This window comes from Dipteris shenzhenensis, chromosome 23 (genome assembly GCF_047967505.1).
Source record: "Dipteris shenzhenensis isolate YYH24624 ecotype China chromosome 23, Dip_SZ_1.0, whole genome shotgun sequence".
NCBI lineage: Eukaryota > Viridiplantae > Streptophyta > Polypodiopsida > Gleicheniales > Dipteridaceae > Dipteris > Dipteris shenzhenensis.
This window is the reverse complement of record NC_141618.1, coordinates 41,715,378-41,741,124: the sequence shown is the minus strand read 5'-3', so window position 1 is coordinate 41,741,124 and position 25,747 is coordinate 41,715,378. Positions and strand designations below refer to the sequence as shown.

Below are 25,747 nucleotides of genomic sequence, written 5' to 3'. Positions count from 1 at the left end.
CCCTGCCAAACTCTGTGTTTGGAATCATCTCTGGTAGGTGTGTTAGGACCTGTTGAAAGGAGGCATAAAAATATGTAGCTATATGCAAGATGGCATCAGGATATAGCTATAGAATCCAAGCTGAGAAACAATTCCTCTACCATGTCTCGGGCCAAAAGGTAGAGAAGAAGTGTTTATTGATTCTTCCTCCCATCCAAATCCAAATGGATTCTCTCTTGGTACGAGCAGTAGTATGATAAAATCACCAATACCAGAGAAGCCAGCTGCCACATATGTGAAGAAGATCTCAAATAAGGCTCAAAAATCATCATAACCACCGGAAAGTGATCCAAGATGGAAACCTCTGGTGCAATGCATACCGAGTCACCTCTATCAATCATCAACATAAAATCTGTCAATCGCACATGGATGGGCATATGCAACTGTTAGAAATATTTATATTTCCTAAGGTAGTGGCCAATGTTATGTAACAAGTTGAATTTGCATTCAAATGGCCTGCCCTGAAGAAGTCTGAGGGCCTCGAAATTGAAATAGCTAGAAGGAAGAGAAAAAGGAGGAGAAAATGGTAGAGAAGAGAGAGAACAACCTAGGAACAACACACGCATAAGCAAAACCAAGGTAAAAATGCAACAAAAAGGCAAACAAACAAGGTAAAAATGCAAAAAAGGGACATGCAGTGATGAAATCTCGAGTGGACGCCTTTACTATACCCTTCCACATAGGTCAGGCCAATAAGGGGCTAGGGGCTTTACAATACCCTTCCCACATAGGTCACAAGCCAATAAGGGGCTAGGGGCACTTGTTTCCTTTATTAAGGATTTTTACCCCTAACCTCAGTTAGAAGCCAAGTTTGTGGGTGAGTTAGTCACCACACATCTTTAAGCCCTAGTTAGGGTTCATTCTAGGGCTTCATCTCTATGACTACTCTAGCTTTGTAGTTCATTGTTGCTGCTGCTGCAACTTCATACCAACTTGCTTCATCTCCATTCTCCCGCGTTCTCTCGCTTCTATTTCCAACATTTGGTATCAGAGCAAGTTCCCCTTCGCTCCCACACTTCTCCTCACGCCTCCCAAGCCCCCTAGCTTCAATTCTGTCGCAAAAAACTTCACTTTTGTCACAAAAAACTTCACCAAAACAGTTCGATTTTGCTGGCAGCCACCTCCTATAGGGTCCTCTTGCTTGGGCGCCACTTCTGGAGAAGTTCTAGCGCTATTCTAGACCTGGGTGACAAGTTTTTGGAGGTTTTTTTGCTGATTTCGAGCTGGTTTGGACCATCCACCACCTGTTGCTACAAGTCCAAGGCTGGGCGCCTCTTTTTGAGCACTTTGGGAGCTTCTTCTGGGCTGGGCGACCTCATTTTGGACCCGTTTTCGACAAAAACGGCCAGTTGAACCTGTTTTTTGTGGGATTTGTTGCTCTTTTTCGAACTCAACAATCATTCCTAGGCTGGGTGCCTATTTTTGAAGGGCTGGACACGCTTTTCGAGATGTATTTCAAGACTTTTTTGCTGGTTTGAAGATTTTCTACCACTCACAAGACTGTTTTGGAGCTTCTAGAAACTTCTCCTTGTTGTTTTCAATCTGTCTCAGGAAATAACGTGCAAGGACAGCTCATATTTTGCACCTCCAAGTGCATTTTCAGTCCATAAAGTTGGGGACTTGCTGTTTTTTTAAAGACACAGATAAAAACCAGTCATTTATTGCTTGCTAAGGCAAGCAATCTTGAAGGAAAGCACATATAGTTCATGGGACATCATTTTCAGTACTTGGAGCTGTCTCAGGAAATATCGTGCAAGGACAGCTCATACTTTGCACCTCCAAGTGCATTTTCAGTCCATAAAGTTGGGGACTTGCTGTTTTTTTAAAGACAAAGATAAAAATCAGTCATTTATTGCTTGCTAAGGCAAGCAATCTTGAAGGAAAGCACATATAGTTCATGGGAGATCATTTTCAGTACTTGGAGCTCTTTTTGGAAGCATTGTGCAGCCCATTTTCTTGGGCTTTGCTTTAGTAAACTTTCTGTTCTGTTACTGCTTGCATTGGGAACTCTTTTCCCTCTCACTTACTTGCATTTTGGCCCCCGTGCAACTGGGGTTTTTGCCTTTGCAGGTACAATCAAGCATTCAGTTGGGTTTATGTCTTCTACTAGGTTTTTAGGGGAAATTTTGAGATTGAAGCACACATACGAACACGGGATCTTTCTGGTGCCTTCAAGGGACATCCTCAAGCCACCCTCAAGCCTAGTATAGGCTTTGGCAATGATATCTATTACTTGAGCATGGTGTTCATAGAAAGTGACCTTTGCTGAGATTATTTGCCTCTTTTTGTTTGCTCAAATGGAATAGCAAAATCCAAATGATGTCTTTCAGTTACTTGCCCAAGAGGATCAGTTGGATGGTACCAACTACCCTCTTTACAGTTTTCTGATTCGCAATCTCTTAGTTGCCAAGGGCATCTGGGATTATGTTACGGGTGATGACGCCCATCCCAATCCTATAGCACCAGGTACTGTAGGATCCCGTAGGATAGAATAGATGCATCTTGCAAGAGGTGTGAGAGCACAATGAAAGCAATATGGTAGATCTCTATATGATTGTGAGAGAGAGGACTCTCTCTTATAGAAAGGGGGAGAAGGTAATACCTTCCCTACATAGTGGCAATCAGCCCCTACATCAGTGGGAATCAATCCCTACATCAGTGGGATTCCCTTTGTCTTACATCATCACTTAGGTCACACACTAGACACATCATAGTACTTGATGTGCCTTTACAACACACACACAAACACATGTGACTCCCCTAGATGCACACATGCACCATAGAGCAAGCCCTTGATCATACTTACCCCAACAAAACCCCCTCAAGGGATTGCCTCTTGCAATGTCAAGGATTCATCTAGTCTCATAGTTTCTCATGCCATCTCATGGTGGTCAAGGATTAATCTATGGCTAGGATCTCATGCTAGCAAGGGTTCCCAAGGGTGTGAGTTTCACAGAAATGAGATAGTCAAAACACATATCACATGGTCTACATCATATGGTGACCAGAGGTGATTTACATATTCTTTTTGGAGTACTACTCCAGGCAGAGAACCTCAAAATTTGACCAAGTGATGATAAACAAAGAAGACAAAGTGCCTAAAAAGCATAGTCTTCATCATGTGGAGACTCATTAAATGAAAGTAGATTGGCAGTTTCTGACTTTGTAGTTTCTTCCTTTTTAGCTTTACAATACTTTTCATGGTGATTGTTTTTGCCACAATGTTTGCATGGATTGATCTTGAAGCAATCTTTTGAGAGGTGATTAGTCTTCCCACAATGTTTGCAAGGTGAAAACTTGCCCTTCTGAATTTTTATGGCATAGGCTGTGTCATTGCCTCTCTGGTAGGCTGTATCATTGCCTCTCCGGTAGGCTGTATCATTGCCTCTCCGGAGTGTTGGAGATAAGTGCACACTAAGTGTACTATTTCCTAGTCTACATTTGTCTAAGTCTAGTCTAGTCTTTGTGTCTTGAGTGTGTGCCATGTGGCACCTCTACAATTATCCCATAAGCACTCTTGCTTTATGTCTTGTACTTTGGCCCATATATTCATGGGTCACATCATTGCAATCTATCTGTCTAGCTTGTGTCTTGTCTACACTCTTCTCAAGGTATCTCTTGTCTTTCAATCCTGTTATTTCATTTCTAGTTTCTAGTTCTGGCTTCCATATTCCAACATGGTATCAGAGCCATGTAGATTCCTCTTCTCTCTCCTCAATCTGCTGTAGCCATAGCCGCCTCTTCTCAGACTTTTGCTCCGCTCAGCTGGTCGCCATCTCCATTTTCTGCTCGTCTTCTTCACGCTGCTATCGTTCCTGCGCACCACCTCTTTCTGCCCAGCCATCACAGCACGCCATTGCACGCCAGATCTGTGCAGTTCCGCTCCAGATCTGCGCACCATCTTTGCCAGATCTGAGCGCCAGATCTAGGCAGTTCAGCTCCAGATCTGCGCCCATCAGCTCCCGCTCCTGCTGTCGCTCTTGCACCCGCTCTTGATGTCGCTCGTGCACCTGCATCAACGTACGAGAGTGTCCGTACAATCCGTACGACTGTACGGAATCCGTACCTGCACAGGCCGCACCTCTCCAACTGCTGTTCGAGATCTGCGCCATCTTCACAGAGATCTGCGCCATCTGTTCGACCTCCTGGACTGCGCCCCTTTTTGCACCTCTGCCTCTGCCTGGGATTAAGGTACTGTGCTTTGCCTCTTTCAGTTTGCTGAGCAGTCTCTCTTTTTTGCTGGTTCCTCCTGCTTCGATGGGCTGTCATATGCTATGGCCTTGACAAAGTGGTGAGAGAACCGGCTTCTTGGATCCCTCCTTTCATTTTTTTTCTACAATATTGTAAGGGAATAGACACTGCCCTTGCATCCTAGCAAGAGGTAAGACCTTCCCACATGGCATCTTCCTCTCATTCTCTCATATCTATCGACAAATTCAATGGGTCCAACTTTCATACTTGGCAAATCAAAATCAAGTGCCATCTTATGAAAGAAGGTCTTTGGGACATTGTTCACCGTGCTGCTCCCGAAGGTCCCGACACTGAGCAAGTTGTCACTGCCAAGAACGACAAAGCCTATGCTATCATCTTGCTCGGCCTTGGAGATGATTACATTCATCACATCTCCGACATACAGTCTGCTCCTCAAGCATGGATCACTTTGGATACCCTTTTTGGACCCGGATCTAAAAACTCTAAGATTACACTTATGATCTCATTCTTTGATCTACATATGCAGGAAGGAGCTACTATAGCCTCTCATGTCAATTATCTTCGCAGTCTTATGGTTCAGCTTGCGTCAGTCAAGTCTTCCATCTCCGAAGATATTGCTATTGATGTGCTTCTCAAAAGCTTACCTGACACCTATGCTACTCTTGTCACTACCTTCAAGTATCACAATAATCCTTCTCTTGAGGGTATCATCAATGCTCTCCAAGAGAAAGAAAGAACTCAACAACGAAAGGTAACTGACACTGCATTTTTAGCAAAGAAAGGAAGTTCTAAGGTAAGAAAGCCTTGCACCCATTGTGGCAAAACTAATCATATGGAGAAGGACTGTTTCAAGGCTCATCCATGCACCATTTGTGGCCGTGATAATCACCGGGAGAGGGACTGCTACTCCAAACCCTCTACATCAGCCCCTGCATCTACCTCAGCCCATGTTGCTGCAGCATCTCCATCAACAGATCTTGTTGTTCCTTCCTCATATGATGAGAAGTGGGCTTTCTGATTACTTCTATTTCTTGTCTACCACCTTGACCACCGATGATATAGGTCAAGGGATTCTAGTGTCTTGGTCTTTCTGTTTGACTACAGTCAGTCTTCTGTCTATCTAGTCTTATCTGTCTATCTGTCTTTCAATCTGACTATGTTTTGTTTTAGATCCATTTTGTCCCTACCCTTGTGGACCCATATGAGGATATCACTTGAGGAGGGGTGTCTCAGGATCTTTGTCTGTCATGTCTTCTATCTTGTCTCTCAGTCTATATGTCTGTCTTCTAGTCTTGTCTTTCTGTCTTACTCCTAGTGTCCACTTAAGGAGGGTGTTGGAGATAAGTGCACACTAAGTGTACTATTTCCTAGTCTACATTTGTCTAAGTCTAGTCTAGTCTTTGTGTCTTGAGTGTGTGCCATGTGGCACCTCTACAATTATCCCATAAGCACTCTTGCTTTATGTCTTGTACTTTGGCCCATATAGTCATGGGTCACATCATTACAATCTATCTGTCTAGCTTGTGTCTTGTCTACACTCTTCTCAAGGTATTTCTTGTCTTTCAATCCTGTTATTTCATTTCTAGTTTCTAGTTCTCGCTTCCATATTCCAACACGGAGTTCCATGTGCCTTTCTTCTTCTTGAAGAGCAGTAATAAGACCTTCAAGAGTAGGATTAGGAAGATTTTTCAGAGTGGTAACAACATGATCATAATCTTCAGGAATACTTTTGAGCAATACTGCCATTGCATCATCTGTAGTGATTGGAGAGTTGATAGAAGCAAGTTGAGTCATGAGACTCCGCATATAATTGACATGGGCAGCCAAAGGAGTGTCACTAGCCATCTTCAATTCAAAGAAAGCAATCTTAAGTGACAATTTTGAGATGTGAGAGCTAGCACCAAAAATAATGTCAAGCTTCTCCTAAGATGTGAGATGTGAGACAATAAATCAGAAATGTGATGAATATAGTCATCTCCTAAGCCAAGGGTAATGATGCCATAGGCTTTCTCCTCTCTAGCAGGATCTCTTGCCGGATGTGTCGGAGCTGAGGATTCTCCAACATTAGAGGCTGTTGAAGAAGTAGTTGAAGCAGGTTTGACAAGCCCCCAGAGGTTTTCCCTCATCAATGCAAACTTAATCTTCATCTGCCATGTGTGAAAGCCTTTACCATTGAACTTATCCATATTCAAGATGGTAGCCATGAGAGGGTCTAACCCAAAATGGGCAGTGTCTACTCTCTTACAAGGCTAGAAAGAGTTGAGGAGCTTCAAAATACAAGCATTTAGAGTAGCAAAGGCTTGTAACCAAATTCCATACAACAAAACATAATGGAAATGATGCTTTCACTTGCATGCTTCATAGAGGTGGCTAAATGAAAGCATTCCAAGCAAATCCAGGTGTAGCAACTTAAAGCAAAGCTGTAGCCATAGTTGTACTGAAGCTATTCAACACTTTAAAACATTAGAAATGCTAAAGTAGCATCTAATGTAGCATCAAACTCACAACATTGTCAAAACTGTCCAAAACAGAAACCAGAACTTGGAGGGTGCAATTCTCACAGCTCATAGCTCTATTCAAGGGGATTTTTATGCAAAAAGAAGGGCCTTATACCAGAGAAGGGCTACCAGCAAGGAGAGGCGAAATGTTGCATCACGTCGCCATAGCCAAGCTTGAGAAGACCGACTGGTTTTTCGTCTGTTGTGCCTCCATTCCTTGTCCAAATGAGCTCAGATTTCAACAGCAGGTTCCCTTCAGTGTCGTGCAGCTCGGGCTCAGAGGAATTGACAGAAGGATAAGCACAGAGGCGGCATTGCGCGAAATTTCGTCAGAGAGTGTGAGTGTTGGTGTTTCACGTACAGTCGAAATTTCACCAAAAGCTTGCAGCTGGAAGTTCGCCCATACAAGAGGAGTTTGCAGCTCAGAGGTCATTTGTAGGCAGAGAACAGAGCTCTCAAAGATTTTGGGAAGAAGAAGGAAAATGGAGAAGATGAAGAAACTTGTAGTTTATGCTTGAGATAGCATCTAATGCTAGGCTAGGCTAGATCTAGAACCTAAAGCTCTGATACCAAATGTAGGATCCCGTAGGATAGAATAGATGCATCTTGCAAGAGGTGTGAGAGCACAATGAAAGCAATATGGTAGATCTCTATATGATTGTGAGAGAGAGGACTCTCTCTTATAGAAAGGGTAATACCTTCCCTACATAGTGGCAATCAGCCCCTACATCAGTGGGAATCAATCCCTACATCAGTGGGATTCCCTTTGTCTTACATCATCACTTAGGTCACACACTAGACACATCATAGCACTTGATGTGCCTTTACAACACACACACAAACACATGTGACTCCCCTAGATGCACACATGTACCATAGAGCAAGCCCTTGATCATACTTACCCCAACAGGTACTCCTCCACAGCAAGGAGGGGGTCGTGGTGGTGGTACAGGTCGTGGGCAACAAGGACAACAAGCTGCCCCGCTTGGGCAAGCACCTACAGGTATTACTCCTGAGCAAAGGAGGTGGGATACTCGTAATGCTCAAGCCTTGTCATTGATTTCACTGAATATCAAAAGGTTTATTGCCCCTCATATTAGGTCTTGTCGAACTGCTAAAGAAGCATGGGATATTTTGGAACATATGTATCAAGCTCGTAATGAGGCGAGAGTCTCATACATGTGCAGAGAGCTTGATAATGTGCACATGGATGAGGGTGATTCTATGCAGAAACATCTCACCTAGGATTCAAGATTTGCGAGAACAACTCTTGAACATTCATGAGGTCATTCCAAACTCAATTTCTTATGTCTCTCAACCTTTCAATGCGAGGGAATCAAAATCGCCTCACTTTTCAAGAGTTAAAAGCGCTCTTGTTACAAGTGGAGCGGACACGAAAGAATATGGCTTCAAAGTTCTCGTAGTGAGGAGCATGCTTTTTTAGCGAAGAATAAGGGTAAAAAGAAAGTTTAAGGGTAAAAAGAAAGTTCAACCAAGTCATGCCTCTAGCAGTGGTTTTGGACATACACATGCAGGTGGAAAAGATAAAAAGGATGCCTCAAAGCCTTTCAAGAAAGGCAAGTGCCATTATTTCAAAAAGCTTAGTCATCACATCAGTGAATGCCCCAAGAGGCTTGCAAAAGAGAAGAAGAAAGAGTCTGATATCGCAGTTTCATGCATAGCTCATCATACAAGTTCTGAGGATTTACTTCTGCTCATCTTGTTGAGCATAATTGGGCCTTCTTTACTTGCAGCTATGATGCTTCTTGGGGGTCACGTATTTTCAGTGTGAATGAGACGGCTAAGACATGGTACTTTGATAGTGGTGCTTCCTGCCATATCACCTTACATAAATATTTCTTTGATAAGTTATCCTGACAGGCTACTGCCCATTTCTTTTGATGCTGCACCTGATATGCCAGTGGAAAATCAGAATTTGCAGCAAGATACTCAGTGGTTGATGCCTCGATTCAGCTTATGGCTGAGCCTGCTTCTTAAGAAGAGATTGTCATGACAAGAGAAATCACTAATCTGTGATTAGTAGACATTAAAACATTATTATATATTATACGATAATGGTGTAACATGTATTTGTATTTATGATGGACACCGACCGATTTGTTATGGCAGTGGATCATCTGAGTAGATAGGACTAGTCGAGCTGGAGCCACTGCTTCAGACGGCATCGAATTTGGACATGTGATACTTATTTTATTAATAAAAATGTGCACAGACGTGTCTAGGTCCTAGGGGCAATAGGAAGGGAAGGGTGCATTAAGGTGCATTGAATGGTAGATGCATGGGTCATAGGCTAAGGGTAGGTGTAAATGGGAAGATGGAACTTATGTGATCTCAAGGGACATTAATGAAAGGGTATCACCCTTTCATTGTGAATCTCACGTAGCATTCTTCATTCACCTTGCATTCATCCGCCATCTCTCACACACCTTGCATGTAGGTCGAAAATAGAAACAAGTACTCTCACGAGGGTGCTCTTCCCCATTGGAGGGCCAATCAGCATTCAAATTATGCAAGCATTGCACACATTTGTGTTTCTTGAGAAGGCTGGTTCTTCACAGAGATTGATGATGCCGTAGCAAGTGAAAGTACAATAGTGCAGGAAGCAAGATCAGTACCTCGTTGGATGCTCCGCACTCTTGAGGACAGCAAACTTTTAGCACCACTTCCTAGCCGTACACAGAGTGGCACTACAGACACTGAGGATGCCCATTTCTGTGAGTCTGCTTAGGTCAGTAGCATACTTCAGGTAGATGATCCTAATAGGTTTGATGATGCACGAGACAATGTGCATTGGAGTGTTAGGAGTGTGCAGATTTTCAAGGGTGCAAGTATGCAATTCTGCAACTTGGAAGTTGGATTGTAACTTTGGGGATACCATGCACGTAGAAATGAGTCAAATGGACTTAAAATGAATTGAGGGTGATTGAATGATGGGACACATCTGCATATGAGAAAGAAAGAAAGAAAGTTTATTAAAGTCTTTGAAAGACCGATAGGTCTATGAGACTGTGAAAAATCCCGATACAAACAAGCTGTGTGGGTGGAGCTACTAAACGAGCATCCACTCCAATGCCGAATACAAATGATAAGTGTTGAGTGCTACATAGTCATATCAGAATGATAAGTGCTGAGTGCTACATAGTCATGTCAGAATGATGATCACCTACACAACACTAACATCCTCATCATCAGAGCGTGGAGGGGGATGAGGTAGTGAGGGAATAAAGTCAGAGATAGAGTGCTGGCTGCTGCCCACGAACGTGGTCCTATGTCGTCTTCTGGTTGTAGCTCTGCGTCTGATAAGGGCTACAATGACCCCAGTCAGTGGAGCCCCAACTCTGAACAGAGAAGAAATATCCCCAGGCGTAATCTGTGCATCAACCCTCTGTCTGAGTTGTCGTGTTGCTAGCTCTGTGTCACGATCATGGGGGGGCCTCGTGGAGTGGGAGCCCCCATGGTCTAGCTGGAAGAACTGATCGAGCTCTGAGAAGAGTCTATCAAGGAGGTCTAGTCTTGTTTCTGTGATCGAAGTAGATGTTTGTGGTGTCTGATTGCCTCGTGAATGAAGGCGACTAAGCATCTCTGGTCTGGAAAGGAGAGAAAGCGGGACAATAACCCAGATTATCTCTGAAGAGGCAATAGAAGTGTCCTCGGATCTCATAGTATCCTGGGCATCTAAAAATGAAATGCTCCTCCGACTCAATCTCCTAGATGTCACATAATGTGCATATGCGCCTCTCCCTACACAAACCCTAATCCCTGTCACTCTCGATGGGAAGTCTATGTGAAGAGACCCGAAACTGCCCAATAGAGATCCTCAGTGAGTGGGGTCGGTGGATCTGCGTATATCCTGGTCGGTCGATGAAACCCTCCCCTGTGATATGTAAACAATGATCCCTGTAGAAGCTGAGCTTCACTGGAAGCTTGCTCGGTCCCAACCAAGTCCATAGTTCAAAATTGATGAGAGCAAGCAAAATCGTCTCTACACCTTGAGCAGTTTTTTCAAGACTTTTTGATACACACTCAATATCACTAAGCAAAGAGTGATTAATTTGTCCCAATTCAAAGCAAGGGCTAGGAAAACCTCGGCATCTCGTTGAAGAAAAGTGATAACGCACGATACTATCAAGTGGTAAGAATGTGGATGCCAAATTTACAAACACTTAAGGGAATGCAAAGATCCAGATCACTGCATGATGCATAATACATACCCCTTTGCTTTCAAACCTTGCTTGTATTTTCCATTAGAATGGTATTTGGTCTTGTGAATCCACTTCGTCCCCACAGTGTTTGCACTTGTGGAAGGGCCAACCAAATCCCAAGTTCCATTCTTAGATGAAACTATTTTCTGTTTGCATGGCTTGCTGCCAATTGGCCATGCAATCACACATTTAATTGAGAAACTTGAAGCAGCAGTAGTAAAGGACAAATCCTGAAACCCTAACATTGCATGAGCTCAGGCTGACCAACCTTTTTGCTCTTTGATACATACCCTCTCACTAACTATGCCCGTCCTAGCTATGAGTATGGACGTGTGGAATGCAGTTTATGCAGAGAGAGATATACTATGGTCATCATGGATACTCATGGTTATGTTAACTACTACTTTACTCTTTAGGTTGGGTCCTGCAATTCACTACAACCTTCAAATTCTTCCTTTTTGAGCCAGAAAGCTGCTCCAGCACGATCAAATTCTTTCTTCCCAACGACATGGACAGACCTGTATCCCATGGCCTTCTCATTTTTGTGCTCCCATAGATGTATTCCGCGCTGCCTTCAGTGTTGGCAGGTTTGTCCTCCACACCTGAGATGATTGATCAAATATTCTTTTCAATTAAGAAGAGACAAACACCAAGTCGCCAACTAGGGAAGTTTTTCCCATCAAATTTCTCGAGCTGAGAAATATCTGTAGACGAACCCATCTGGCTCTAATACCATTTGTTAAAATAATATTCGGAAATACAATAAATTAAGTTTTCCTTTTTGTAGCAAATAGAATACATCAAACTACACTAGATATTTAGATATATTTGACTATTCTGAACAAATACATTGCTCCTTGATTTCTTACACAAAAAGGGACCACAACTCTGCGCTCTTTTGAAAAACATACACAAGACACAATGAATGTACTCTTAAACCTATGTTCCTTACGTTTGGCAAAACCTTTTGTTGGTGTCTGAGCAATCCAAGAACCATAGTATAAAGAGAAAAACCGCATGTAAACCAAAACCTTTCATTGCCGACTAAGCAATCCTAGAACCATAGTAGAAAGAGAGAAACCCCCATGTAAAACAAACCTTACCTGCAATGTTGAGCGAGAAAAGAAAACTGAGAGGGCAGCTTGTATTCTTCGCCAAACATTTCTCTTGCAGACCACCTTTGAAGCTGGCAGCCAGATATCTCTCATAGAGATTCGAGTTAAGTAATTTTTCCTATGAAAAAAGTAATGTTTTACCATCAATACAAAGTGACAAAGAGACTTGAGGCAAAAGTAAACTACCCAAAGTATCTGTCTGGGGATCACGTACGCTATTTAATACAACCTTCATTATGATAAGATCAATACAAAAACAGCCTTGATTACTGAAAGTATGAGCGTGGTCATGCATAAGTCAGTCATTTTGGAGGTACAATGAATGAAGGTTGAGAAGCCTTCAAATCCTTGAAAGCTCCTCCTCGACATTAAATTTCAAAGACGAGGGATCCTTTACAATTATCCAAAACAAATGTATTATTGATCAACATAGAAGCACAAAAGAACTAGTACAGGAGTCCAAGCTCAAAAAGTATGGCTTCAATGAATGGGCTCCAAATGAAAACATTGGGCTTTAACACTGGCCTACTTTTGGTTCAACATAAAATAGCCATTGACCAATAAAACACAATCTAGAAGTACATCTCCTGTCATCCCTTCCCAATCAATATCACACGAGAACACTTCAAAGGACGGTTACCATCATGGTCATTTTTAATACTGTGGCGATCCCTGATGCCTGTTAGGGATAATGGATGATCCTTGCCCCTTTACATTAGATCTCCCCACAACCCTGCCCACTCGGACTATGTCGCACTGTGACAATGAGGGCAAAACCTCGACAGCAACAACCCCCTCGACAAGGACCTTGGGGCATATGAGAAGCGGATGATGAGGCTTTCTTTGAGCACACAACCACTAAAGTAGGCATGCCATGATTGTGTTGAGATGGAAATTCCATGGTCTCATTCAACGACAGAAAAAGGTGTAAAGTTGGGATTGAAGAAAGTGGAGCTATGGTGAGAAAAGAACTGATGGTGAGTGGTTGCAGACTTCACACTCCTTGTCTTTCCTTGTATTTCTGTTTTAAAAAGTGTAGCCCTTAGTGCAAATCGTGATGTATAAAAGAACCCCAAACAGCTTCAAAGGTGAAACAGGCAGATTGTTCAGTGTGAACCTTAAGTGAGGCTCTGATGTTGACGAGTCACTCTCCAATGTGATCGATAAGTTTGCTGATTGTGATGGTAAAAGACGCATCCAAACAAGGATCCTTCTTAATAACATTCCACGTGATCCAACAGAGGACAGAAAAGCTTCATAACGAGGCACAGCGAGCTGTGCTGCGATCCAAATAGGCAAGTCACCCTCTTTCTCTTGCTCACTACAAGACTCTGCCATGATAGCTGATGATTCATCCTCCACATCTAGCTTTAAAGGTTCTTTCAGCCACTCCTTTATCCCCTGTGTCCAAGTCTTTGATTCCTCATTTTCTCCCAATTGCTTCCATCGCTGCAATGTGTACATGGATACACGATTTCAGCTTATACATGACCTGAACTAACCAAGCTGACAATCAATGTAATGAATATCTTAGCATCGCTCAATTCAGATTTTGAAAACAAGAGATGCTGTTTTGAAAAATGAAGAGTTCCATCTTATTATTATTTTACTTAAGTATCAACCACTACTGCTACTACTACTGTTCAGATGGCATAAGCTTTAAAGATGGAACAGCTTCTTCATAGCTTCCCCCTTTAAGCCGAATGATATTGACTCGAAAATATCTAGAAATGTTATTATGGAACTAACACCCAAGAATAATTCTCTAGCAACGAACCTGATTGATCCAAGTGCCAGTACGAAAAAGAGGCCTTGAGAACCAATTGAACGTCTTTCGCAGAAGCAAAGACTGTATATAGTCCAACTTTGCCCCAAATAGAAGACCTTCCTGTCGTTCAGCTGCATATCCTCGTCTGTTTCCCATACAGCAACAAAGAGTGCCATTAATGTAATATTCTATTCCTATTCAAGCTCTCCATTGTACACTTGGACACTACCATGCCAATACAAACAGAGACAATGCCCAGCTTACTCTCATGGTAAAGTGCCCCAACTTAAAAAATATATGAGCCATTAAGGTGATGCAAAATCACAACTCGAACAAGCCACTGTTACAAATCAATCAAAGACATTCCATCTAGAACAGATGCCTTAAGTATGAAAACAGTATAGGACCACAAAACAAAATTTAACTCAACACCCTACTAGCTATGAAAAACCGATCAAACCAATAGGATTCAATGCATTCATTGTGACGGTCAAAATTCAATTACAGTATTAATCACGTACCTCCCTTGTCAAAGACACTCTTTTTTTTTTGGCAAAGAAACATGCCTTCCATTAAAACTTGAAGAAAACACCATACAACGTCTCCCGAGAATCCATACAGCACAGCCATATAGAGACCAGAGGTGTGCATGCCATCCAAAGTGACCTCCCGGGGAACATCCTGCTCCAGCCAGTGTCGCTCCCTTGAGGGGATCAAGGTCGTTGCCTCCAACTGGATGTGTCTGCTGATACAAGTAGTGTAGGAAAAGAAAGGCACCTCCTGCCTCTAGTCTGAATGCCCAACCCGGACTAGCCAAACCTACTGTTCCGGGTCCCATTGAATGTCCCTGAGTGGCCGGCCCTCCCATAGCCAGAGATGCCAAACCTCTCCCTCATGCCATGCCTTGCCCAAGCATCCCACAATCCTGATTCTCTGCCACTTCAGACCCTCCAAGGCCGCAACCTCCTCAAACTCCCTCGAAGTCTCCTTCTGCAATAGGCCCCCTGGTCCCACACTATAGAACCTGCGCCCGAATGGAGCCCAGAGACTGAAAAAACAGACCCTAAGAGGCACTGCGCTTCGGAAGAACTGACCATCCCAGCAATGAGGGGTCCAAGGGGTGCGCAACCCCTCCCACCAGGAGTTGGATATTACTGAGTCGACTGATATCTCTATCATCCGAGTGCCTGCTCCCGTCAGATGTGCAAGTGCCTGTGCCCTAGCCGCTACATCCCTAGGGAGCTGTCTTCAGGAACGAAAGGACCTCGCTAGGCCGTGTCCCACTGTGCCCAGCCCATGTGCATCCGTTGCCCTAACATCTACCCCTCCGAGTCCCTCACCTCTAGGTGCGAATCGACAACTATCTCACAAACTCCTCTCTACATGAGGGGCTAGCATGGATAAGTCCCCCTGAAACTCTGCCCCCCACCCTGATAAGGCTCCTCATCAAGAGGAGAGACGTATTCTCTTGCAGAAGCGAGATGCGGCTCGCAAGGAGCGGAAATGGGCTGTAGTGGGAGACAGACGTCTCATCACCAACCCCGCCAGTCACCATCCTCCCACATAGGGGCGTGGGATCTATGAATCGCAAGATACCGAGACCCTCGCCTGTACCATTTAGAACTGTAATGGTACCCTATGGTCAAAACCTGGGAATTTCTGAGACTCCTACATAGTGTTAGAAATGACCCAACAGAGGGTACGCACAGCGGAAGACTTATAGTAATGCCCAGGAGCTCACACAGTGTGGTGTGGGGTGTGGAATCACAAACTTCTTTACTTAATGTGCGTCACATAGATGTGCAGACTCATCAATAGACAATGAACCAGCCAGATATAGAAGACACCAAAACTCATATATTTTCGTCCAAAACTATGGACACAATACAAAAGAGATAGATCCAGCATCCCACCAATGGTGTGGTCCTTTGATCTAACCACAAGGTCCTCTTATCTGCTGGCTATCTCTAGACTCGAGCCCGCGTGCTCCACCTCGAGCGTCTGTAGACTTTCCGTCCAGTGTGTTCTTCTCCACCTTACTGCCTGTGAATCAGCCTAGGTGGGCAGCCCCTGCCAAGCTTTGTCTACAGCACACAGGTCCCTGTTCCACTGCTCCAACCTGCTTGTGAATGGCTGCTCCAGAAGGTATGATGATCTCAGCACCTTGCTGCCCTAGAAGACAGCCTAGGCTCAGCCCCAAGTGAGCTGTCTGCAGCAACTCTGGCCCTGCTTTGCCTCCTGGATGTAGGCCCAAAGATCAGGCTTCTGCTGCCCCTGCTGCTCCTATGTTTGCTGACTTGCTGGATGATGAATGAGGCCAAGAGCCTCTCCTTATATAGGCCCTAAGGCCTGCCGAGAAACCCGACCAGTCTGTCCCAATCTGGGACTGGACAGACCAGGTTGGCTGGCCCAACCGACCTGGTTGGCTCAGCCCAACCAGCCCCAATAGGGCCCTTTACTGGCCCCACAAAATCGCCCTCCTGGGCTCTCTTTTCAGGGCTTGCTGGCCCACGATTCTATGCAGGGGCTGAGCCCTTGGCCAGCCCTAGATAGGGCCTGGTTGGCTGGCTTTGCCCAGCCCAACCAGCCCTCCATATGGGCTGCCATGTGCTGCCCCATCCCCTGCCATGTCAGCGCCTGTTCTCCCTGCTGGTTCTGCCCTCTGCCAGGCTCTCTCCAGCCACGTATGCAGCGCCGTACTGTTCCGTACATTGCTGATGCCATCGCACCTTTTACCTGGGACACCCCGCCAACCATGAATGCTCCAAATCTCTCCTAGATCCACACATCCAGGTAATCTCTCTTTGGGCACATCCTGCCCTAGGTCTCCCTCCCCCACACTCTCCTCATTTGGGGGCTTACAGATGGGGAGGTGACCTTTCCAACACCCCCTCTCACCGACACATCTCGGCCCAATGCCAACACGTCGATGAAGATGCTCCAGTAACTCCCAGGTCGTAGTCCTCTGGAATCTTTCGGTGTCAAAATCTTTTCCTGGCTTTTCATCCAGTGGCTCCTGCTCCACCAGGTCCGGTTTCGCTTCCACACACCATCCTGGTACACGGGTCCATCTCTGGTAGCACCTCCTGGCACCACCATCTTCCGTCACATTCCTGCCTTCGAACTCCAGCAATCCAACCGTCACGATCTTCCAGTTGTCCCCCTCATAATGAGTGAACAACCTAGAGTCTTCCAGGCACCATGCTCTAGGTCTGCAACAAAAGTACATCTCCAGATAACTTGGACTGCGAACTTTAAACGCACCTAACTGAACCTAAGTCACCCTCCTTCTCGCAAGGACACAATCCTCCAATCGTGGAAGTCGATTCCCAAGAGCTTCTGAATCAAGGTCATCCTTCAGCAAGGTCCCTGCCTTCAGGCTCCCACACGTGTGAGCCTCCTACTTGGGCTCTGATACCATGTTGGAAATTTACCCAACAGAGGGTACACGCAGCGGAAGACTTATAGTAATGCCCAGGAGCTCACACAGTGTGCGGTGTGGGTATGGAATCACAAACTTCTTTACTTATGTGCATAAAATAGGTGTGCAGACTCATCAATAGACAATGAACCAGCCAGATAGAGAAACCACCAAAATATATATTTCCGTCCAAAACTATGGACACAATACAAGAGAGATAGATCCAGAGTCCCACCAATGGTGTGGTCCTCTGATCTTACCACAAGGTCCTCCTACTATCTGCCGGCTATCTCTAGACTCGAGCCCGCGTGCTCCCCCTCGAGCGTCTGTAGACTTTCCGTCCAGTGTGTTCTTCTCCACCTTACTGCCTGTGAATGGCTCAGCCCCAAGTGAGCTCAGTCTGCAGCAACTCTGGCCCTGCTTTGCCTCCTGGATGTAGGCCCAAAGATCAGGCTTCTGCTGCTCCTGCTGCTCCTATGTTTGCTGACTTGCTGGATGATGAATGAGGCCAAGAGCCTCTCCTTATATAGACCCTAAGGCCTGCTGAGAAACTCGACCATTCTGTCCCAATCTGGGACTGGACAGACCAGGTTGGCTGGCCCAACCGACCTGGTTGGCTCAGCCCAACCAGCCCCAATAGGGCCCTTTACTGGCCCCACAAAATCGCCCTCCTGGGCTCTCTTTTCAGGGCTTGCTGGCCCACGATTCTATGCAGGGGCTGAGCCCTTGGCCAGCCCTAGATAGGGCCTGGTTGGCTGGCTTTGCCCAGCCCAACCAGCCCTCCATATGGGCTGCCATGTGCTGCCCCATCCCCTGCCATGTCAGCGCCTGTTCTCCCTGCTGGTTCTGCCCTCTGCCAGGCTCTCTCCAGCCACATATGCAGCGCCGTACTGTTCCGTACATTGCTGATGTCATCGCACCTTTTACCTGGGACACCCCGCCAACCATGAATGCTCCAGATCTATCCCAGATCCACACATCCAAGTAATCTCTCTTTGGGCACATCCTGCCTTAGGTCTCCCTCCCCCACGCTCTCCTCATTTGGGGGCTTACAGATGGGGAGGTGACCTTTCCAACACATAGGACGAGACATAGTCTTCTACACAGAGACACATCAAAGCCCAGAGCGTCCAATGTGGATACCCTTGGGCTGATCACATATACCTTTTCTCTAGCATCACTACTCCTCGCCTTGTCACACCACCCACTTACACCAACTATCACGACATATTTTGATTGCAAACTCTCATCGAGATACTCTGCACGACTCTACACACTCCTCACCTATATTGACTCTTCTAGTGCCACTTTGATTAGTGGATCACTGCACGAGGCTGCCCTCCACACCTTCTCGTACACCACACGCTCCAATCATCCACCACCTCTAGGATCCATGCCATGTAATAGCTGGTACAATGACGAGTATAAGGCTCTTCGCCGACAACTCGGATTCAAATCCAAACATGGCCTATGGAGCGAACCGAACACATTACATGAGTACCACCTTCTAGTTTGCCGAAAGAAACAAGACATTGTTCTCTGAAATGAGAAGGAACTACTAAGAATTATGTTTAGTTATAACTCCATAAACTTTTAATAGAGGTTCATTGAACGGCGGTCCCCCTCACCAGTCACAGATACTCAAGTTTGGCACAACTACGCCTGCACGTTATATGACATCCCCAATTAGCCCACTCCTGATCTCTCACACACACCATGACCGACCTCTTGCGCTCTATTCACTAAGGGGGATGTCAAAGACCCAGTCATGAACCTTCACAATGGCTGAACGAAAGATCATGAGGAATTATGCACTGAGTTTGTTGGATACGGGATTGATATCTTAGGCCCTATCCTAGCAATGCTATTCAATGAAGCAGTTTGCCTCAGTTTCCCACACACATGGACCCTTAACATTGTCACGTCCATTCACAAGGCAGGGGATCCCCATGAATCCAGGACACTACAGGACCATTATGATTGGGCATGTCATGTCCAAGATATATGCCTCAGCACTTGACATAGAGGTTAGTCGCTATGTAGAGATGCACAGACTCAAAGCAGAGGGCAGGCATGTTTCTGACGGGATCATGGAACCATGGACCACATACTTACACTCAGGAGTGTCATAGAGGAGGCCAGGGCATGAAAGCAGAGGGTTTATTGCTACTTTGGGGATTTTCACAAAGCCTTTGATACAGTACCACGAGCACGTCTCATCAAGCGGTTACAGGAGCAAATAGAGTTGAGGTCTGGCTACCATCTAATCAAGGTGAAAAAAGGAGATGAGCACAAGACGGCCTTCCGCACAGAACGGGGCTTGTATGAATTCAAGGTGATACCATTTGGATTGACTAATGCACCGGCCATCTTCCAGGTGCTCATGAACAAGATATTGCAGCCACTTCTTTTCAGATTCGTGCTGGTTTTCTTTGATGATATCCTCATTTACAGCAAGAGGATGCATCAACTCTATGCAAAGGCCAACAAATGCAATTTTATGGCACATGAGGTTCAGTACTTGGGGCATATTGTGGGTAGACATGGCATTCAGGTGGATCCCGCAAAGGTGAAATGCCTTAAAGATTGGCCACAGCCACAAAATCCCACCTAGTTGAGAGGATTTTTAGGTCTTGCTTCCTTCGACAGGCGCTTTATTAGCAAATTTGCCAAGAGGGCAACTCCTCTTACTGACCTCTTGAAGAAGGATGCTTTTATGTGGTCAAAGGAAGCACAACACAATTTTGAAGATCTGAAATTTGCTCTCACTCATGCACCTGTCTTGGTGTGCCCTGATTTTTCACGTCCTTTCATTGTGGAGGCACATGCCAGTGGCAAAGGATTGGGGGCTATTCTGAGGCAAAACACGGGGTAATAGCCTTTGAAAGCAGGAAGTTTGATGCCAAGGAACTCAATTACCATGTTTATGATCAGGAGATGTTGGCTATCTTGCATGCTTTCAAATGGCACCACTATCTGTACGGGAGCAAAATTAAGGTGAAAACAGATCATCGGACACTCAGATTCTTCCTCACTCAGCCAAATTTGTCATATAAGCAAAAGAGGTGGTTGGCTGCAGTTCAATCCTATGATTTTGACATTTGAGAACAGAAAAGGAAAGGACAATGTGGTTGCAGATGCCTTATCCTGAATGTTGCCTTGCAATTTGTCTGCTATCTCTACCCTATCTTAGGAGTGGATTCATGGCATTCAGGAAGAGTATATGCAGAATTCTAAGGCAGCTCCCATATTTTCAGATATGCAGAAGCCTTCTAGCCGGGATCACCCGGAATTCAATTTACATAATGGGCTGTTGTGGTCCAAGGACAGGATTTATTTAGTGCTAGACTCACAATATAGACAGCTGGTTTTGCAAGAAATGCACTCCTCTCCCATGGCTAGACATACGAGGTGTCACTAAGACATACGAAAATCAAATAGAGCTTCATCTGGGAAGGCATGTGGCGGGATGTGGTTAAGTGCGTGGCTGAATGCTTGCCTTGCCAACAGAATAAAGTGGACAGCAAATACCCGCAGGTCTCTTGCAGCCATTGCCCATTCCATAGGGCAAATGGACGAAATAGCAATGCAACATTTATGGGTCACTTCTGTCAGGAGTCCAGGAATGCAACTGATTAATCTTCATTCAGGCAGCAGACGGATCACTCCTACTGCCAGCCCTGAGCCCGGTCTCTCTAACTCACAAACACTCAGATTTGGAAAGAAGGACAGCAGTCCAGCTTATGGCTAAAAATGCATGCCAAAATCTGACAAGTTGACGCCCCCACGGAGATCTTGTTCATCAGCAGCAAAGGGCTGCCTATGGATGCTCAGTGGAGGACTCCTTTGCATCTCATAACTCTGCCTAGCACTCCTTGGCTGCATGGTCCTTCAATGAGATTCAATGGCCTCTCCAACTGCCTATGCCAGCCCCCCATGGGGCCTTTGTATAGGGGAGGGATGATCTGCCCCCTCTTTCAGGTCTGGTCAACTGGCCTCTCTCACAGACCGACCGAATGGGACCGTAAAACTGCCGACATCCCACAGATCAGTCCTATAATCTGGCAGGCAAGCAGATCTGGCCAGTCCAATCTAGGGCTATAGGTGCCCCATCCACTCCTACTTTTGCACCCTTTCCGGGCTCCCAGATAGCCCCAGCCATGGCCTCGGCCTCCATGCTGAGCCATATTCTGCTCACATGTGACCTTACGCATTGGCGACGACTCAGCCATATCTTTTAAAATTTCAGATGTCATCCCCCCACCTATGTTTACTCCAAGCTCATTACCTCATTGACAGCATGTTACCTCATTGTCTACCATCAATGTTTGTACATATTGGCCACACCTGTCCCTGGAGGGTGGCCCCTGTCACCATTTGGGACTTCTCCTAAGAAAATAAAGACTTATCTTTATTAGAATTGACTTCGGTCAAAGAATGGTAAAGTTGGTTAACCAAGAATAAGTTTTAATGTTTTACTTTTGCCTTGCATTGGTAAAAAGAGAACTGTGGGGACGCCCACAAGGGACTAGAAATAGTCCAAGAACTAGGAATGCATGCATTTCGCTAACCTCTAATGGGTTTAAGTGTTGGAATTTGTTTGTGCCATGTGTAGGACCTAAGAGAGTGCAAAAAGGACCCAAGAGTGGGGAGAAAAGTGTAAAAAGCTGGTCCCACAAGGCTCAAAAGGTAAAGACAAGGGAGCACCTCATTAAAAGGAGGGCCCACAAGATTAAAAGGCGCCTAAAAGCTCCAAGCACAAGATTTAGAAGGAAAAAGACTAAAAGCTAGGCTTTCTGTAATATTATCTTTTAGAAAGCAGGCCCTATAGGCCAAGTCTATAAAAGAAAAGCCCTAGGCCTCCTAGATTCATTCAGAATTGTACTCAGTTCTATGCTCTTTCAAGAGCCAGTTGTAAAAAGGTTATTCTATTGCAAACAATAAAGACCTTCGGGGGGGTCCAGCCCTTATTTGTGGGCACTAGTGTTGTGTTTTGCTCCTTACCCTTCTCTTCCAGCACTCTATCTTATTGGTGACTCAGTTACCACAGTTCCCACACGTATCTCGAGAAGTGTACGTGTCATGTGCACGGATTGGTATCCAACGTGTACTGGGTACACAAGACTAGCTCAAGTAGCCTGGGGAGGCTTAGAGCTAGGCAAGCTTGATTCTCGGGTTGAGTAGCAAGGGTACGAACCAGTTAGAGGTCTTCGCTATTTTTGGCACCTGGGACCCGAGTCTATATAAGGGGCCCAGAGGTTCAGTTCTCAGAGAGCCGATGGGAGCAAGTTTCGTTCCCAGGTGCTAGGTCTGATCCTGGATTGAGTCGCGGACGCGTGCCTGTATCATAGCGTAGCCCAAGGCCCAGCAGCAGATCCCAGGCTTCACAGCGCCTCCTGGTGGTATGGGACACCAGGCTGGTTAGGATCTGGTTGGGAGTTCGTGCCAGTAGCTCAGCTCGTGGCTTGGAGGGGACATCTCATGATTCGGGATCACATCTCGTAGATGTCATGGTTGGGTGGTGAGCAGCCTGCTCAGTTTCCTCATGTTGGTGTGTTCTTGTGTTTGCTTGCAGATCAGAGGTTTCATGAGTGCTGGGGACGTGTCAGTTGGTATCAGAGCCAACTCCTGAGGTAGGAACTTCTGTTGCGAGAATTTTGGACAATTTTTTTTCTCCAGGTATGCCCTAATTTCGAAATTCATGTTCATTACCCTTCCTGATAGAGGGTGGAATGAGGAGAGGCATGGGGTTAAGGCACGAGAGAATTTTAGAGTGGGCTAGCGTGAGGTAAGAAAAGGTTAATGAAGGAGTGCAGGGACCTAGAACAGGGGCCCAAAAGAGACCTAAAAACTGGAAGCGAGGTTCCCTAATTTAGTGAATTGAACATACTCTTCAAAGCTGCTTGATCAACGTTGCAAACCATCCCTTGTCGACACAACCATGGATGATTTGCATCAATATAAGGGAGTATGTATGTATGAGATGAAAGTTATCTGCCTTACTGTGTACATATTATGGTTTGAATTCCTGCACATGGAACTGGATTTGATCTCCACTCTTGAGGGTGGTCACGGATTGGGGGGCCATGCTTGATGCATTGAAAGAAATCGTTATACATTAAAGAGATCAGGTAATTCATAAAGATGTCATACATCCAAAAGCTGCTCAGGAACAACACCTTCAAAAGTCTCCTCAAGTACTTGCCTGAAAATGATAGCATTCTCTGAAGACACCCGTTTCCAGTCAACATCAATAGGAAGTGTTAGTAAATAGTCTGTATTCAGTGCCGATGTCAATTGAAGATCACGAGCTGAAAGACCTTGGAACTGTGCATTCCTGAGCAGTTTCAAAAAATTGCGTTGAAAACGTGCAGCAGCTGCAATGCTACTCCTGCATAGATTTGAATATGGTTTTGATGGATGCAGTGTTAGCATATACAGTTGTATTTGGGGCAGGAGAGCATGACATAAAGTTAATTCGTAAAGCTATTCGAAGATGAAGGCATAAATGTACAGATCTTACCTGATAGCCCCATCATCGGAGTCTTGGACTCTATCGCTGCTTGATGATGCCGAGGCCATCTGGTTGCTTGACGCCGTCCTACCTTCTCTTGCAAGAATGGTAGCTCCGTTAGGCTCTCCAGTTACCTCGTTAGTCAATCTGGGGGCTAAGCCATTCGAAGAATGCTTAACTTCTTTATTGGAGCCTTCGATTTGCTGTTTTCCATTGCCAGGGATTTTTTTGGCTTCCTTTCGGTCCCTTGCTTTGTTTATAAGTACAGCTACTTTGTCCATCCATCCTATTTTCTTTCTCACCTTCGATTTTCGTGAAAGGCCACCATCCTTATGCCCTGATTCTATTTTGAGAGCTGAGCGCGTGATCCTATAATCTAATCGCATCTGTTCGATGATTGTTTTATGTTCGGCATGCAATATATGATCTAGAAATCTGTAAAAGGTATGCATGCTCGCGTTAAGAATCGAGTGTGGCTACCTAATAGTTTCTCTATGGAACTTGAAACCATTTTGAACGGCAGAAAAAAATGAGCACAGCGCAGTAGTAGCGGCTCTTACGAGCATATCGATAGAAACTGCAAGGCCTTTGCATCGTCGTTAAAAGCATCCGCCAGGCTCTTGACCAGAGCCAATTTTGATATAGGTATGTACTTTTGTCTCGGTACCGGAATTTTGGTGATTTGTTCGAAGGCTTCATCTTCTTCTAGCGAGACACCAGCCGGCTCGACATTTTTTACTGCAGCAAATGGCTCGTCTTGCTTCTCTTTGCCTGCGCTACTCTCTCCTTCTAACTGTGCCGCGTCTTCATTCATGAGGATTTCCTCATTGCCATTCGACTTCATGTCCCCGTCCGCTGAATAGAGCGCACCATCACTTTCAGATCGTCCTGTCCGTGCTTCCTGTGCTTTTCCACCGTCTTCCAGAAATTTTGAATTCCCTTCACTCCAATGGCCATCTTTCGATGGTACAACGGGAGTTGCCGAGCACAAGGCCTCCCTAAAACCGATGCCTGGATCCGTCTCACGGCCAATCTCGAGTCCGCAAAGGGAAGTGGAAATGCCGAGTTGATCCAAGTGGTCACGAGGGCGGTGAGGAGGGAGCTGGAGCGGAGGGGAGCTATGGGAGGCGACGGCATTATGGTGGGAAAAGGAAGGGGAAGTGGAGAGGGAAAGGGGGGAGGAAGGGCGAGGAAGAGAGGGGAGGAAGAAAGGAATGAGCATGATGGAAGAAGACGCCATAGCTGAAGAGCTCCAGAGCTCCATAGCTACAGCTCCAGCTCCATTTCCACAGCTCCAAAGCTCTCTAGCTTCCAAAGAGAAAAGAAAAAGAACACGGAATACACAATTCCACGTGTCCCCCCCTCCGCCTTCATCAACACACCACGTCACCTCCTTGCCACCTGTCATTATCATATATATGGGCTTTTACACACTTGGCCTTCCTTGGGCTTGCCCATTGCCCACGGTGCCTCTATGCGCAAAATTGCATGCCCATTGCCTCCGTCCCCTCGGTTGAGATACATTGAATGACCGGTTGGACGGGCTTGCGCAGCCATAGTGTGTAAACACCCTTAGACATGCCAGCCAGACAGGCAAACCCGAGCTTTTTACGTGCTTTGCAACAGCATTTCGGAGCGAGCTTTCCCACTCGCTCGCTACTGCTGGTGCTGGTGCTACTGCCTCTTTGCGCAAGATATAGGACCCGCCTATACAGCTCTATACTAGTGAATGATCTTGCAGGAAGCCTAGGGCGCCTGTCGGCTTGACAGGCTGCCACGGGGATGTAGTGGCCTGTTGCTAGGAGACTCATATTCTCTATCTCTAGTGGAGGGCATTTTTGCTCAGGCGCAAATGTCCTCTAATAGCTCTTGGCCACGTCACCTACTATCTAGCACAAATGTGAGGCCGCAACATGGCCCTACCCTTCATTCAAGGGGTTTCACAACCATCCACCAC

General features: G+C 45.6%; 1 protein-coding gene across 2 annotated transcripts in view; it reads right to left on the bottom strand.

Annotated features, from left to right (window-relative positions):
- LOC147887391 (DUF3754 family protein, putative (DUF3754)) overlaps positions 1–25,111 on the bottom strand; it is a 177,144-nt gene extending 152,033 nt beyond the window's left edge. For both annotated transcript variants that reach the window (XM_087394719.1, XM_087394720.1), the window contains exons 1-6: positions 24,351–25,111; positions 23,800–24,225; positions 23,482–23,667; positions 13,865–14,000; positions 13,205–13,536; positions 12,076–12,205 (exon numbers count right to left, since the gene is read on the bottom strand). In XM_087394719.1, coding sequence (XP_087250845.1) covers positions 12,076–12,205; positions 13,205–13,536; positions 13,865–14,000; positions 23,482–23,667; positions 23,800–24,225; positions 24,351–25,054 — 1,914 coding nt within the window. In that variant the 5' untranslated portion in view covers positions 25,055–25,111. The remainder of the gene's footprint in view (positions 1–12,075; positions 12,206–13,204; positions 13,537–13,864; positions 14,001–23,481; positions 23,668–23,799; positions 24,226–24,350) is intronic.
- Positions 25,112–25,747: the final 636 nt, after the last annotated feature.